Source organism: Vespula pensylvanica, chromosome 11, assembly GCF_014466175.1.
Source record: "Vespula pensylvanica isolate Volc-1 chromosome 11, ASM1446617v1, whole genome shotgun sequence".
NCBI classification, from domain to species: Eukaryota; Metazoa; Arthropoda; class Insecta; order Hymenoptera; family Vespidae; genus Vespula; species Vespula pensylvanica.
The window spans coordinates 1,524,072-1,536,692 of record NC_057695.1 but is presented as its reverse complement, the minus strand read 5'-3'; the positions used below and the strand labels follow the sequence as shown (position 1 = coordinate 1,536,692).

Sequence of the window (12,621 nt, the reverse complement as noted above, 5' to 3'; positions counted from 1 at the left end):
TACCTGCGTGTACCGTATACGAATAAACCTTTTGACCCTTAGCTTTACTGTACTTACGCCTACTTACTATTGTAATACGTTTATACAATAATAAAACGGTAGGATAAGTAACGTATTACGTTTGACGACTTTCGAGTTGTAACCTCTTAAGGATTAAGAAGGAGAAACGATTATCTGTAATAATTCCTTAACTGAGAACATCTGAACAGTTTGGATTCTGAATGGAAATCTTGAGAAAAAGAAAATATCGTAAACGATATTATCGAATAAGATGCATAGAAACGTAATTAGGATGAAAACCGAAGAAAATCCAAATCGTAAGTCAAGAGTTACGGGGCATTGAATCGAAGGATCGACCAATGAGAGAGAACCTTCTCGAGGAAGTTGAAATTACGAGGCAAAAATTGGAGAAAGAAAGGAAAAAGAAAAAAGTCAACGGTAAAGTCGCTCGTTGGTCATACTTGGAGACGAGGCCAAAAAAGAATTGGATGATTCTGTATTACCGATGTTATCGATGGCATCGAATGAAAGGATAGTTTCGAAATTTGCCGTGGCGAGGGGTCAGCAACGCACCGATCAAGGTACGCGATACGCGCCGTGTATTCGATTATTTCACAAAAAATATATGTATTTCGGCAAGAAGAACGAATCCAGGATCGGTGAAGTGATCGGTATGAGCGTCAGGATCTACGAAGGAATATTCGAATGAATAAATTTCTATGCGAGAACGCGAAATAGCGGGAATCTTCGCGGATTAAATCAGCGGGTGGACGTCTCTCTTGGATATAAACGCCATTTTGTGAGCACGCATCGCGACGTAAACATCAAAACTTTCTAATCGTGTTTATCGCGAACGACGAGACAATTTTTCATTGATCGAAGGAAAAAGTATAATACGACAGGTGTGCGATCGTTCGAGACCGATGACTCTCGCAATGGTTTAGCCGTTTCTGTTCCTTCCTCAGAGACGTTTCGCGCCAAATCCGGCACAACGCACCTGGCGCAACACCCCACAAACAGCTGTCCGTTTCCTTGCCGATTTTTCGGATATCCACGATCGGTCGTCGATTTTTACGTTTAAAGGACGCTCATCCGGCCAGGTAGATCATTTCGTGGGATCCATTTAACGTCGCTAACGTTCGGTCAGCGATTGCTTCCGACCTGTCCCATAACCGTTCTCATAATGCGCCTTATGTTTTTTAATTCGGTCACGTTAAAACGAAAAAGTCGGTTACCGTTTATCTCTCGTTCATTTTTTTAGTCATGAATTTCGATGACAAATGGCATAAACGAGTCTCGGTTTTGTTTCCAAGTTTGTCTCATCGTTTGGACTCTCATGGAATTGTAATTATTTCAGAATTATTATAAATGCGTTTGTCTATGAATATGTGTGATCTATTTATTCAAGTGTTGAGAAATTTCATGTAAGAACAACGACAAGGGATAACAACTGTGTCCCGTCATTTGCTTGTATCAAATATTTGTGGAAAATTGTGTGTTTATGGATAATCTTGCCCGTATAAACAGTGGAACGATCGTGCGGTCAATGTTTACTTTTGTATTTATAATCGATGTGTTTGACTTTCAGTATTCCTCTTCCCAGTGCATCTTTGAAAAAGAAACGTATCGACATGTAGAAAAGAACTCTGTACGATACTCCTCCAGCGAACGTCTAATATTTCAAAATTCGAAAATGTGATACTAACCGGGCTTAATGGTCGAAGCAAAACATAAGGAATGGTATTCTATTCTATTCTCCCTGGATGTCAGATAAGCTGAAAAATGTCTGGTGATTCAGGATGGAGTTCTGTTATCCATCATCCTTCAGAATTAGAATTACAGAATTGGAATTGGGAAGAAAACGATGGAGAACAGGAGAGAGAACTTCCTTCGACGGTTGATATGGATGCCATAAAAGGTGGAGGTAGCTGGGATCCTGCTAATGGAACTAATGGTACTACGATAAGATCTCATTGTTTAGTTTTTATAGGCTTCGATACGGCGAGTAAATTTATTCGTAGACTGGTTAGACGCGTAAGCTTATCGCGTGCTTTTCCCTTAGGAACTGACTCGATTGATTCCGAAGAAGATTCTGATTCCGACGAGGAAAGTTCTGGCGGAACCGAGGGTAGCTGTTCTTATTCAGATTCAAATTCAGAATCCGACGACGAAAGTAGCGGAGAGGAAGAAGAAGGGGAAGACACGGGATCTAATTCAGATTGTACATCTGAACATAGCGAGCAAAGATTTTCGATCCAAGAAACAAATTTTGAATCGGTACGCGTAAAACTGTATAATTCCGTGTATTGTAAAGAAACTTGGAAGAAACAAGTCGACAAGATAATAAGTATAAAATCAGATCTATGTTTATTATTTGTAATTATATCGTATAAGAAAGGTTTATCTTGTAGGGAGCGCTTAAACTAAAGATCACCATGAAGGGTCCGAAAAAGGAAGATATCGATAAAATTAAATATGATAAAAATCGAAGAAATATGACGAAAAAGATCAAAGCGACGAGTCGTGGAGTAAAAGTAAGTTTCTTATAACGCGACAATTTAGATTGACACGTAGATTTTGTTTTTATTATACCGTTCTTCCGTGCGATCAGTCTTCAGAATGCAGCAGCGATGATTCCGATTCGTCGACAAGTCAGAATTTTCAACACACGCAACAAATGATCGTTCAACAATCGCAGCAGCAGCAGCAGCAGCAGCAGCAGCAGCAACAGCAGCAGCAGCAACAGCAGCAGCAGCAGCAGCAGCAGCAGCAGCAGCAGCAGCAACAGCAGCAGCAGCAGCAGCAGCAACAGCAGCATCAGCAGCAGCATCAGCCGCTTCAAGAAATAAATCAAGAAGATTTGGCAGCTATTTTACCGGATCAAGAACACGAAGATGCTCCGTTCGATGGATTCGAGGACTCGGAAAGTGGTCGTTTAGTATCAAAAGCTATCGAACGTATGTCGTTAGGAGCAGACTCGGACACTAGTGAAAACGGTGATCAAAATCCTATACCTGTATATAGTTCTACGCTTTTACAACAATTCGTTGAAAAAACGGCACTTTTGTCAGAGCCTCGAAAAAGACGTAGCAAATTGGGGAAGAAACTCAATGATACGGAATATCCTTGCGTATCGAACGTTTCACCGGATTCAGGCATTCAATCCGTGGATAATAGTCCTTTGCATTTAGCGATTAGCCCTGTTAGCCCGCCAGTTCCCACGCAATCGCCTGTACAGCCTATCGTACCGAAACCAGCTGTCAATGTGGATAGAGTATTGTATCCGCCTAAGAGAAAACCGGGTAGGCCTGCAAAGACCGTGTCCACTCAACCCCGTGGCCCGGGAAGGCCCAGATTAAAGCCGGAAGTCGCCGAGAAAATAGAGAAAGTCGAGAAACACGAGAAAAAAAGTACTCAGTTGCAGCAGAAGGTTGTCAAGAAGGAAGTAACTCCGGGAAAGAGAGGAAAGGTCAAGCCCTTGCCAAAATCAACGACAGCTGCTCAACAGGACACGTCTGTGATCAAAAGAGTCAAAGATAAAAAGCCTTTCCCAAATAAACGGTCTAGTACAGTGAAAGTTTTACAGGAGAAAGCTAGTAAGAAAAACGAAAAAGCATCGCCAGCTAGAGTCAAGTGCCTAAGCAGAACGGTAGCGAACAAAGCTATGCGAGAAACGACACAATGCGATAGCAAAGCTTATAAGAAGGTAAAACAGGAGAAACCTAACGCGTCTAACAAAGGCATGAACCCGGTAACGCGTCAGAAACAATCTTCTTGCGAGCGTAACGCGAGCGAACAAAAAACTTTGCATCCCAATAAAAGAAGCTCCAAGGAAAATAGAAACAACGCGAGTACAACGAGAAAGCAAAGCTCGTTGAAGAAACCCGTTCCGCAAGCCACTACTACGCGGCGCGTTTTAAAAGAAAACAAATGTAACAAAAAGAGTAATTCAACGTTCGAAACCAATGGAGTTGGTGTCCAGACGTTGATATCCTTACCTATCGGAGAAGTATTGAAGACGGAAAACGTAGAGAATGTATCTAACAAGTGCGACAAAGCGACGCAACCGATACACACTCATTGTCACAAGCACCACCATCATAAACATCGCCGGCGATTGTTAATGCCACCGAAAAATCCGATCCGTATCGACCCATGTATCATACAGGAATTAGAAAAGCTAATCGAGGAGTTTACTAGATCTTGTAGTTTAGGCAGAAATAACAATAATTCTAATCACACGGAGTTACCACAAATCTTTCGAGTGAAGAAGCTCACAAAGAAAAGGAAAGGTGACGTTAGTTCGAACGACGAACAGAAGTTGAAAAGACGCTTGAAGAAGGAAAAAGTACTTTTGAACTCGGATTCAAAGAGCAATACAAACACGAGTACAAATTCTAATCCAAATGAACAAAGATTGCCATTAAAAAAAAGGCATTATCACGTGTCTAGTCCGCATAGCTCCCAGAGTTCAAACGCTAGTTGTACCGATACTAATCCGAATGAATCCAATTCGACCGAAAGCCATATAGAGGAAGCGATCGAAGCTACTATAAATAGGTATGGTGGCAGCTCGGCGTCTTCCGTTCATGACGAGAATGTCGTAATTACGCCCAAAAAGAGACTTAGAGATAGTGAAAATGCAGTACCTGAAAAGCAAGGAAACAATTCTGGCGAATCTTTAGAAGATAAACCGTTAAATCAATTGGAAGTACAACCTCGAAGAAAGAAGAAGATTGTAAAAGATCTCAGAGTCACGGTTACGAAGTTGTCGTCCGAAAATCACGGGTTATTCGAGAAAATTGACAAATCAGAGAAATCTACGAACGAGAAAAACTTGAAAAATCATGCAGATAAATCGAGCAAGTCGGACAAAGTAGTGGCAGAAAAAATTGTAAAAGCTGATAAAAACCAAGCGGATAAAGTGGAAAAAATTGATTCGTCGATCGATAACGACCACTTAGAAAAACAAATAAAAGTTGATACGGAGGAGAATATAACTGAGAATGGTGACGCGCAAGAGGGTGGGCTTGAAAAGAAGATTAAACAAGACAACGCATTGAACGTTCCAAATCCAGTAAATCCTTCTGCGGCGTTGCTTCTTACCAAGAAAAAAATCCGAAGGCGTAAGACCATCAATCGTACAGGTTTTCCGACGTTAAAGAAGAAGAAAAAGAAAATATTTACGAATAGTGAAACGACCATGATAAAAAAGGGAACTGTTGTACCCGAAAGTAATGCGACGCCTAAGGATCAAGATTGTATGGAAGGAGATGTGCAAGAAAGTAAGGTGGATAATAAAGTACCTCTGTCGAATGACAAAATTTCGGATGATGTTACGATTGAGGATGACGTCAAGGTCAAAAGTGGAAATAATGTTAAATCACAGAGTCACATAGAAGTCAAAGATTTCGAGGATTCTAATTCGGGACGCAATATGACGTCCAGTCATAGCGGTTCTGATGAGATATTAGACTCTTGTCCAGGACAATTGAGAGTACGTAAAGACCTCGTTGAATCCGACAGTAGTACTCCTTCCGATAAGATATATCCAGTCAAGTTTGAAAAACTTCAAGATTGTAGAATTTATGACGAGAATGCGTCGTTGGAAGAATCTCTTGAAAGATATACTCAAAATCAAAGAATAGCAGAACTCAACGAAGAAAATTTAAAAAAGTTAGAACGTGCAAATGCTCATGCTAATGTAAAGATGGAGTTATCTAGTTGTTTCAATAATAATCATAAGAAGAGAAGAGGATCAGCTAGTCCATGTAATTTAACATTGAGGAATGCGAAACGTCTACGAGGCGCGGGCTATGATACCGAAAGCGATGTTCTTCCTGGCAGTGATGTAACTAGCGATGAGCATGAAACTGGGAAACAATCGAGTATACCGCACACCAGAAAGAAACAATCTAGATGGAAAAAACGCTATTTGCAGGCAGGCATTTTTTCCGAATACGCCAAGGAAGATGATCCCAAGAAGATCTCAAATACCGAGTCTAATTCTGGGAAGAATAAATTATTATGTGATACGAATGATCATTCATCTGCTTTACTACCTGCCTCGTATCAATGTGGTAAACTTTTACGTCAACGAAAAATGCCATTTCAATTGCCATATGATTTATGGTGGTTACATACTCATTCAAGACTACCAGGTAGAGATTTAGTGCCATCTTGGAATTACAAGTAAGTGGGACGCTTTGTTTAGGTAGCATCCGGAGCGTTCATTTTTTTTGTTTTTGTTTTTTACGTTTCGTAATACGTATGCACCGAATTGCAGGAAAATTAGAACGAATGTTTATTACGATGTCAAACCAACAACTTTGTACGAGGCACAAGCCTGTGAGTGTAAACCAGAAAGCGGTTGTGGCGACGATTGCATTAATCGTATGGTATTTAGCGAATGTTCACCGCAATTCTGTCCTTGTGGCGAGAAATGTGAAAATCAACGAATTCAAAAACACGACTGGGCACCAGGACTGCAGAGGTTTATGACCGAAGACAAAGGTTGGGGTGTGAGAACCCAACAGTCCATTAAATCGGGAGATTTTATTCTGGAATATGTCGGTGAAGTCGTTTCGGAACGAGAATTTAAATCCAGGATGGCGACTAGGTATTCTATTTCTTTTGTTTAGTTTTTTTTTTTTTTTTTTTTTTGTAAGTTTAGTGTTATAAAAAAGAAATAATAATTTTTCTTGGCTCGTTCCTCATTTAGATACGCCAATGATACACATCATTATTGTTTACATTTGGACGGAGGTTTGGTAATCGATGGTCACCGTATGGGTGGCGATGGGAGGTTTGTTAATCATTCGTGCGAACCTAATTGCGAGATGCAAAAATGGAGCGTACATGGATTACCGCGAATGGCTTTATTTGCGTCCAGAGATATAAAACCTGGGGAAGAACTAACATATGATTATAACTTTGCTCTCTTTAATCCGTCGGAAGGTCAGCAATGTAGATGCGGTAGTAGCGCGTGTAGAGGAGTTATAGGTATATGATATACCGACATTCCTTTATCAGGATGAAAACGTCGTGTCTATATCTTTATGCGTATATTTTGTTTTTCATTTCATCAGGTGGGAAAAGTCAAAGGGTGCCAAGAACTATTACCTCGATTCCTCCTCAAATAGAACCTGCAGAGAGAAGATCAGTGGGTAGACCTCGTAAAAATGTTCGTAAATCCAACACGGTGCAATCCACTAATTCTAAGGGAATTTGCAAATCGCGTAAAGTAGGCGATTCTAGTCTCGTTAATGCACCTATGCTGAAACCTATGTCGCATCAACAACGTTGTTTCGCCCAGCAACATCATTGCTTCCTGTTAAGAAACTTGGAGAAAGTAAGACGACTTAAATCATCGATTAATCAAGTGCAAGTACAAAATGGTAAAACAAAATGTAGTAGTACGCATAATATAAAGGAAAAAAATTCTGGCGATTCGAAGACGCAATCGGACGCATTCTTTTCTCAATTAACGGCATTAACGAATACCAATGCAAGAACCGTACGTACGCGAAGACTCGCACAAGCGCAGGATGATCCAGAAGTGCATAAGACTGCCAAGTTAGCCAAGGTTCATACATTTTTTTTATACTCTAAAACACACCTACAAACCAATCGTATTTACCTACAATTTTTATATTTTCTTGTTCTTTTTTTTTTTTTTATTTTGTTTCTTTTTTTTTTCTTTTTTTTTCTTTTTTTTTTTTTTTTCTTTATAGGTGCTAAAAGATTTATACTCTATAGTAGCGAACGCTAATGATGAAAATGGCCAATTATTGTGCACGCCATTTGTGAATTTACCTGCTAAAAGAAAATTGCCTGATTATTACGAAAAAATACCAGATCCTATAGATTTGAATACTATAGATCAATGTATCGGCACTGGTCATTATAAAACCGCAGAACAATTTGATCAAGATATGATCAGACTTTTTGATAACAATGTCAGGTTCTTTGGAAGAACGTCCGAAGTTGGAATCGCGGCAGCAAGACTTAGAAAATTATATTTGGGAAGTAAACCTGATTTTGTAGAAGCTATCACGGAAGCAACGGGTTCGCCTCCGTCTCAAGGATTCTTACCTCCGCGAGGATCTACCGCTGGGGAAGAAGATGTCATTAGATGTATATGTGGACTGCATAGGTAGTGTGGAGGAAACAAATGCTTTGAACGATCTAATCTTTTTCGTATTTACTTACACAAATTTATTTAATATTCAGGGACGAAGGCCTAATGATTCAATGCGAGCGTTGTCTCGTTTGGCAACATTGCGATTGTGTCAAAGCTGATACAAGCATTGAATCTTATTTGTGCGAAAGATGTCAGCCAAGACCGGTTGATCTAGAGATACCATTGGAAGGTGAGGAAGAAGAAGAAGGCAAGAAACATTACGTAACGTTATTGCGAGGAGATCTACAACTTAGACAAGGGGATACAGTATATGTATTAAGAGATACACCTGAAAAACATACATATAAAACTATTCAAAAGCCAGATTACGAACAGATGGATATTTTTAGAATTGAACGACTTTGGAAAAATACCGAGTAGGTTTTCGTCGAACGTTCAATGTGAAAAGAAAAAAAAAAAAAAAAAAAATCGAGCCATACGAAATATTACATTTGCGATAATATAATATATTATCTTGCAGGGGAGAAAGGTTTGTGTTTGGTCATCATTATTTAAGACCTCATGAAACTTATCATGAACCAACTCGAAAGTTTTATGAAAATGAAGTAGTATGCGCTCCGTTGTACGAAGCAGTTCCATGTGATCTTGTTGCCGAACGTTGTTGGGTCCTTGATCCACATACTTATTGTAAAGGTATTATAGTAATTACATGGTATCAATGGCGGATATAATATATATGTATATATATATATATTTACATGTGCGAATTATTTTTTTTTTCTTTCTTTCTTTTTTTTATCGCTTTTTATTTTAATATTTTATAACGAACATAGGCCGACCAGTCGGATCTACACCAGAGCATACTTATGTTTGTGAGTATCGCGTTGATCGTGCTGCACGTCTATTTACGAAAGTCGCAAGAGCCAGGCATCAAGTGTGCACGAAACCTTATGCATTTGAAACATTTCCACAACGGATCAAACATTATCGCACATACTTGGTAAATCAATAATACTTTGTAGCATTAGAGTTCATTAATCGTTAGTTAAAGGATACGTCGAAAGAATCAATGGAAATCTAATGTTAATTGTTTTTAGCCTCACAGTCTCGATGGTATTAACGTTGGAAGTAAAATTAACAAAGATAAGAAAAAGAATAATCAAGATGCAGATAGTCATCATCACAAAGCAGAATCAACCGACAATACAAAAGCAAATAATAAGGATAAACCGTCTAATAGCAAGACTAGACGGAGATCCAGTGAAATTATAACAATCACGCCAACCGTTACGTCTTATGCTCAGGTAAACCAATCGATAACAGCTTGCAATTCTATTCTTTTCAAGTTTTCCTTCTCTCATAAAATAAGCTCTGTAAAGATAAACCTTTTACAGAGAGAAGAACAGAGAAAGAGACTGAATAGCATTCTGATCAATTTGTTGCAAAAAATGCCAAACAAGAAAGATCCATTGGATTTATCCTTCCTTCTGGAAAGGAACAGACGAAATCGTAAAAGACCAATCGGACTCAATCCGTGACATTGGATAATACAACAACAATAATATTGTGTTATGTGTAGGTAACAAACTTTTACTACGATTGAAGTAGATAAACTGGCTAATCAGTAGATAACTCGGAACAGCAATACGTAAATGTACTATTTTGTCCTTCTCTTAAAAAAAAAAAATGTTGAAAAAGCGTTTCCTTTTTCATACAACCCGTCCATTCATATAATCTGTATTGGAAACGTAGACATGCATTACATTTCCTGGATAAATTACATGAATTAAGATGTTTTTATATATTGTTTCCGTGTGTATAAAAAAAAAAAAAAAAAAAACAAAAAAAAATAAAAAAAACTATAGAAAATTTACTTTGCTCGAAAATTTTCTACAGTTTTTCTCGTATTTTTATGTGAAGGACTGTATTTTCACTGACACTTTCGAATCTTTGTATAGTACTTTTTTATGAGAATTTCTTCGAAAATAATCGTAACGAGAGATTGGCTTTAATTTTGCCAATTAAATCTGGCATAATATGCTGGCATACTGATGCAAGAATATCAGTTCTGATTCGAGTTTCAGTGAGAAAATAGTCGTTAATTATTTATAAAATAAAATCCCAAATAGTATATCGGGTACAGTTTGTAACTGTTTTGACTTACTAGTGGTGATTTTCATATAAAAAAAAATTATCTAAAGATATACGATTTCAAATGCATATAAAGCAAAAGAAACGTTATTCTCTATCTGGGTGTAGCAGGCTACTTTAATATTGAAAAATTGTATAGAATCATTTGTAAATCCTTTCATAGTTGATGTAGTTAAATGTACAAATAATGAATTACACAAAGAAAGAGATCATACGAAGGAACAAACGAAAATAATGAACATGTAGATTAATAGAAGGAAAAGAAGAGAAAGAATGTGTGACAATTTATTGCACAAAAGTAATATTATATTTTTCATAAAATCCAGTGTCATTTGAATTAAGTGTATAGTAGGTTTTTCAATTAATAGAGCAAGTTTGACTAATGTATTTAATTTATCTGTGTGAGTTATTAAAACTCAAGAGTGTTTAAACATTGCTATGAATTAAATTGTAAATAAATATACATACACAACATATATATATATATATATATGTATACACACAACACATACACATATATACATACAGTATACGCGTCAAGGTGACTGTATAAGCACAAACACACACGCGCGCGCGATACAGACATGGACACCAGCTGCTGCATGCACACAAACACAACTTACTATTTATTGCTGCATTAAAAAGTATGGTAATCATGTTGTATTAATGTATTTAATATGCATATGCACTTAATATGCGTAAGATTTATTTTATATTTTAATTGTAGTGTATTACCTGATATACTTCTATTTTCATTAAATTAATCATTTCATCTAAGCTGACGTAAGGCGAAAGTATTTGGTGCGAATTGTGTGCATTTCTTAAAATATATATAGATTGGTCGATTAACAAAGTATATTAAATATATTTTAACATAATGATTTGTTTTACATTTATAATCAATGAATTTTTATATTATATTGTTAGTAGGAGGATATTTAAAGAAAAATATTTATATAAGAGGAGGAACTAACAAGGGTGGAGGTATCACGGATACTAAATTAGTTTAGCGAGTGGTGATTTTATTAAACATTGGATATCTAAGAAAGCTTAAAAAGTCTAAATAATAACATATAATATACAGACGGACGAGCTATTATCCATGACAGATATTTTGGTTTCCTTTTTAAAATAGATATATCGCTCACAATTCAACAGTTAATATCGTATAAACTATACAATGCACTTACATGATCATAATTGTATAACATGGATCATCGTTTGGAAGCATAATATCTCTGCACAATATGTGTATTTAGGCTTTCTGGAATGCTTTCATTATTGCTATATATATAAACACAGATAATACCATGACGTTTATTATGTTATCACAATATACAAGACACTGATATATTAAAATATATAAACTTGTATTATATAACTTTTATACTAAGTGTCCTTCAAATATTCATTGTCTACCAATTACATCCATTCTATAAACGTAAATAAAATACGTCGTCAAACATAATGAAATATGTAAGTCTATAATTGTACGCGAGTAGATACCTCTAAATTAAGGATCGTTTTCTAATCGTTTGCGCGTATATTCTTTTTTTTCGATTGCATATCTAAATGCAATCGTTTCGAAATTATACAAATTTTCGTATTAGCGCATAATAAAAATCAACGAAGTATCTACTCTTATGCTTTATAATATTACAAAAATACTTGCATATTAGTGGCTATAACTAAAAACACGTAATCGTTTATCTCGCCCAATATGTTTTTCGTCTTACGTCTAAATTATGTCGATCGAAATGTTTCTAATAAATCTTGAAAATATGCGAAAAGATTTAATAAAGCCCATGGAGACAAACAAAGTAATCTCGATTAAAATAAAAACGTATTTGTCGTTAATCTACAAATCGTAATAAACTTTATACTTTTTACTCCTCAGATGATCGAATATTTAATTGAAATCATACATACAAATTTCGCGATGATTACAGCGGCAACTCTTTAAATTGTATAAGTAGAATATGTACAGATTACTGTATTTCTTTCTGAAAAAGATAAATATATACATAAAAATCGAATTATACTGTCCACACACATGCGTTTTATTCGAAAATTTTACTCCTTTCCTTTGATTATTGCAATTTTAATCAAACGTCGTCTTTTACAAGAAATTGAAATTATTGTAAAAACGTATACATAAATGTAAAGATTGCTCAAATAAAAAAAATTGTACTTCTATTGTTTTCGTCTACTATCACTTTGCATAGAATCGGAGACACCAAGGATCACGCGTAAAGAAAAGAGATTGAAAGACGACGATTATGATTTTTTTTTTTTTTTCTATTATACAACGATTCACAGTTTTAAAG

At 36.5% G+C, this 12,621-nt stretch overlaps 1 protein-coding gene across 6 annotated transcripts; it reads left to right on the top strand.

Moving 5' to 3' along the window:
• Positions 1-587: 587 nt before the first annotated feature.
• On the top strand, positions 588-12,330 carry LOC122633050 (histone-lysine N-methyltransferase ash1). Of its 6 annotated transcripts, XM_043820528.1 has the most exons (15): positions 588-1,100; positions 1,262-1,344; positions 1,589-1,954; positions 2,063-2,277; positions 2,412-2,534; positions 2,612-6,192; positions 6,287-6,619; positions 6,722-7,002; positions 7,089-7,585; positions 7,734-8,155; positions 8,233-8,559; positions 8,664-8,836; positions 8,977-9,143; positions 9,241-9,447; positions 9,523-12,330. In XM_043820528.1, exons 3-15 carry the CDS (start codon positions 1,783-1,785, stop codon positions 9,679-9,681), a joined length of 6,657 nt encoding a protein of 2,218 aa, XP_043676463.1. In that variant the 5' UTR covers positions 588-1,100; positions 1,262-1,344; positions 1,589-1,782; the 3' UTR covers positions 9,682-12,330. The 6 variants fall into 6 exon arrangements, with proteins under 6 accessions (XP_043676463.1, XP_043676464.1, XP_043676461.1 ...); XM_043820529.1 differs by lacking the exon at positions 1,262-1,344 and having other exon boundaries at positions 588-799; XM_043820526.1 differs by lacking the exon at positions 1,262-1,344.
• The last annotated feature ends 291 nt before the right edge of the window (positions 12,331-12,621 follow it).

Bases quoted from the DNA above. Each gene is read 5' to 3' on its own strand.
- LOC122633050 (XM_043820529.1), top strand. From the start codon at position 1,783: ATGTCTGGTGATTCAGGATGGAGTTCTGTTATCCATCATCCTTCAGAA. The intron at 6,193-6,286 runs GTAAGTGGGACG...ACCGAATTGCAG, and splicing joins GTGCCATCTTGGAATTACAA to GAAAATTAGAACGAATGTTT. The intron at 6,620-6,721 runs GTATTCTATTTC...TTCCTCATTTAG, and splicing joins AAATCCAGGATGGCGACTAG to ATACGCCAATGATACACATC.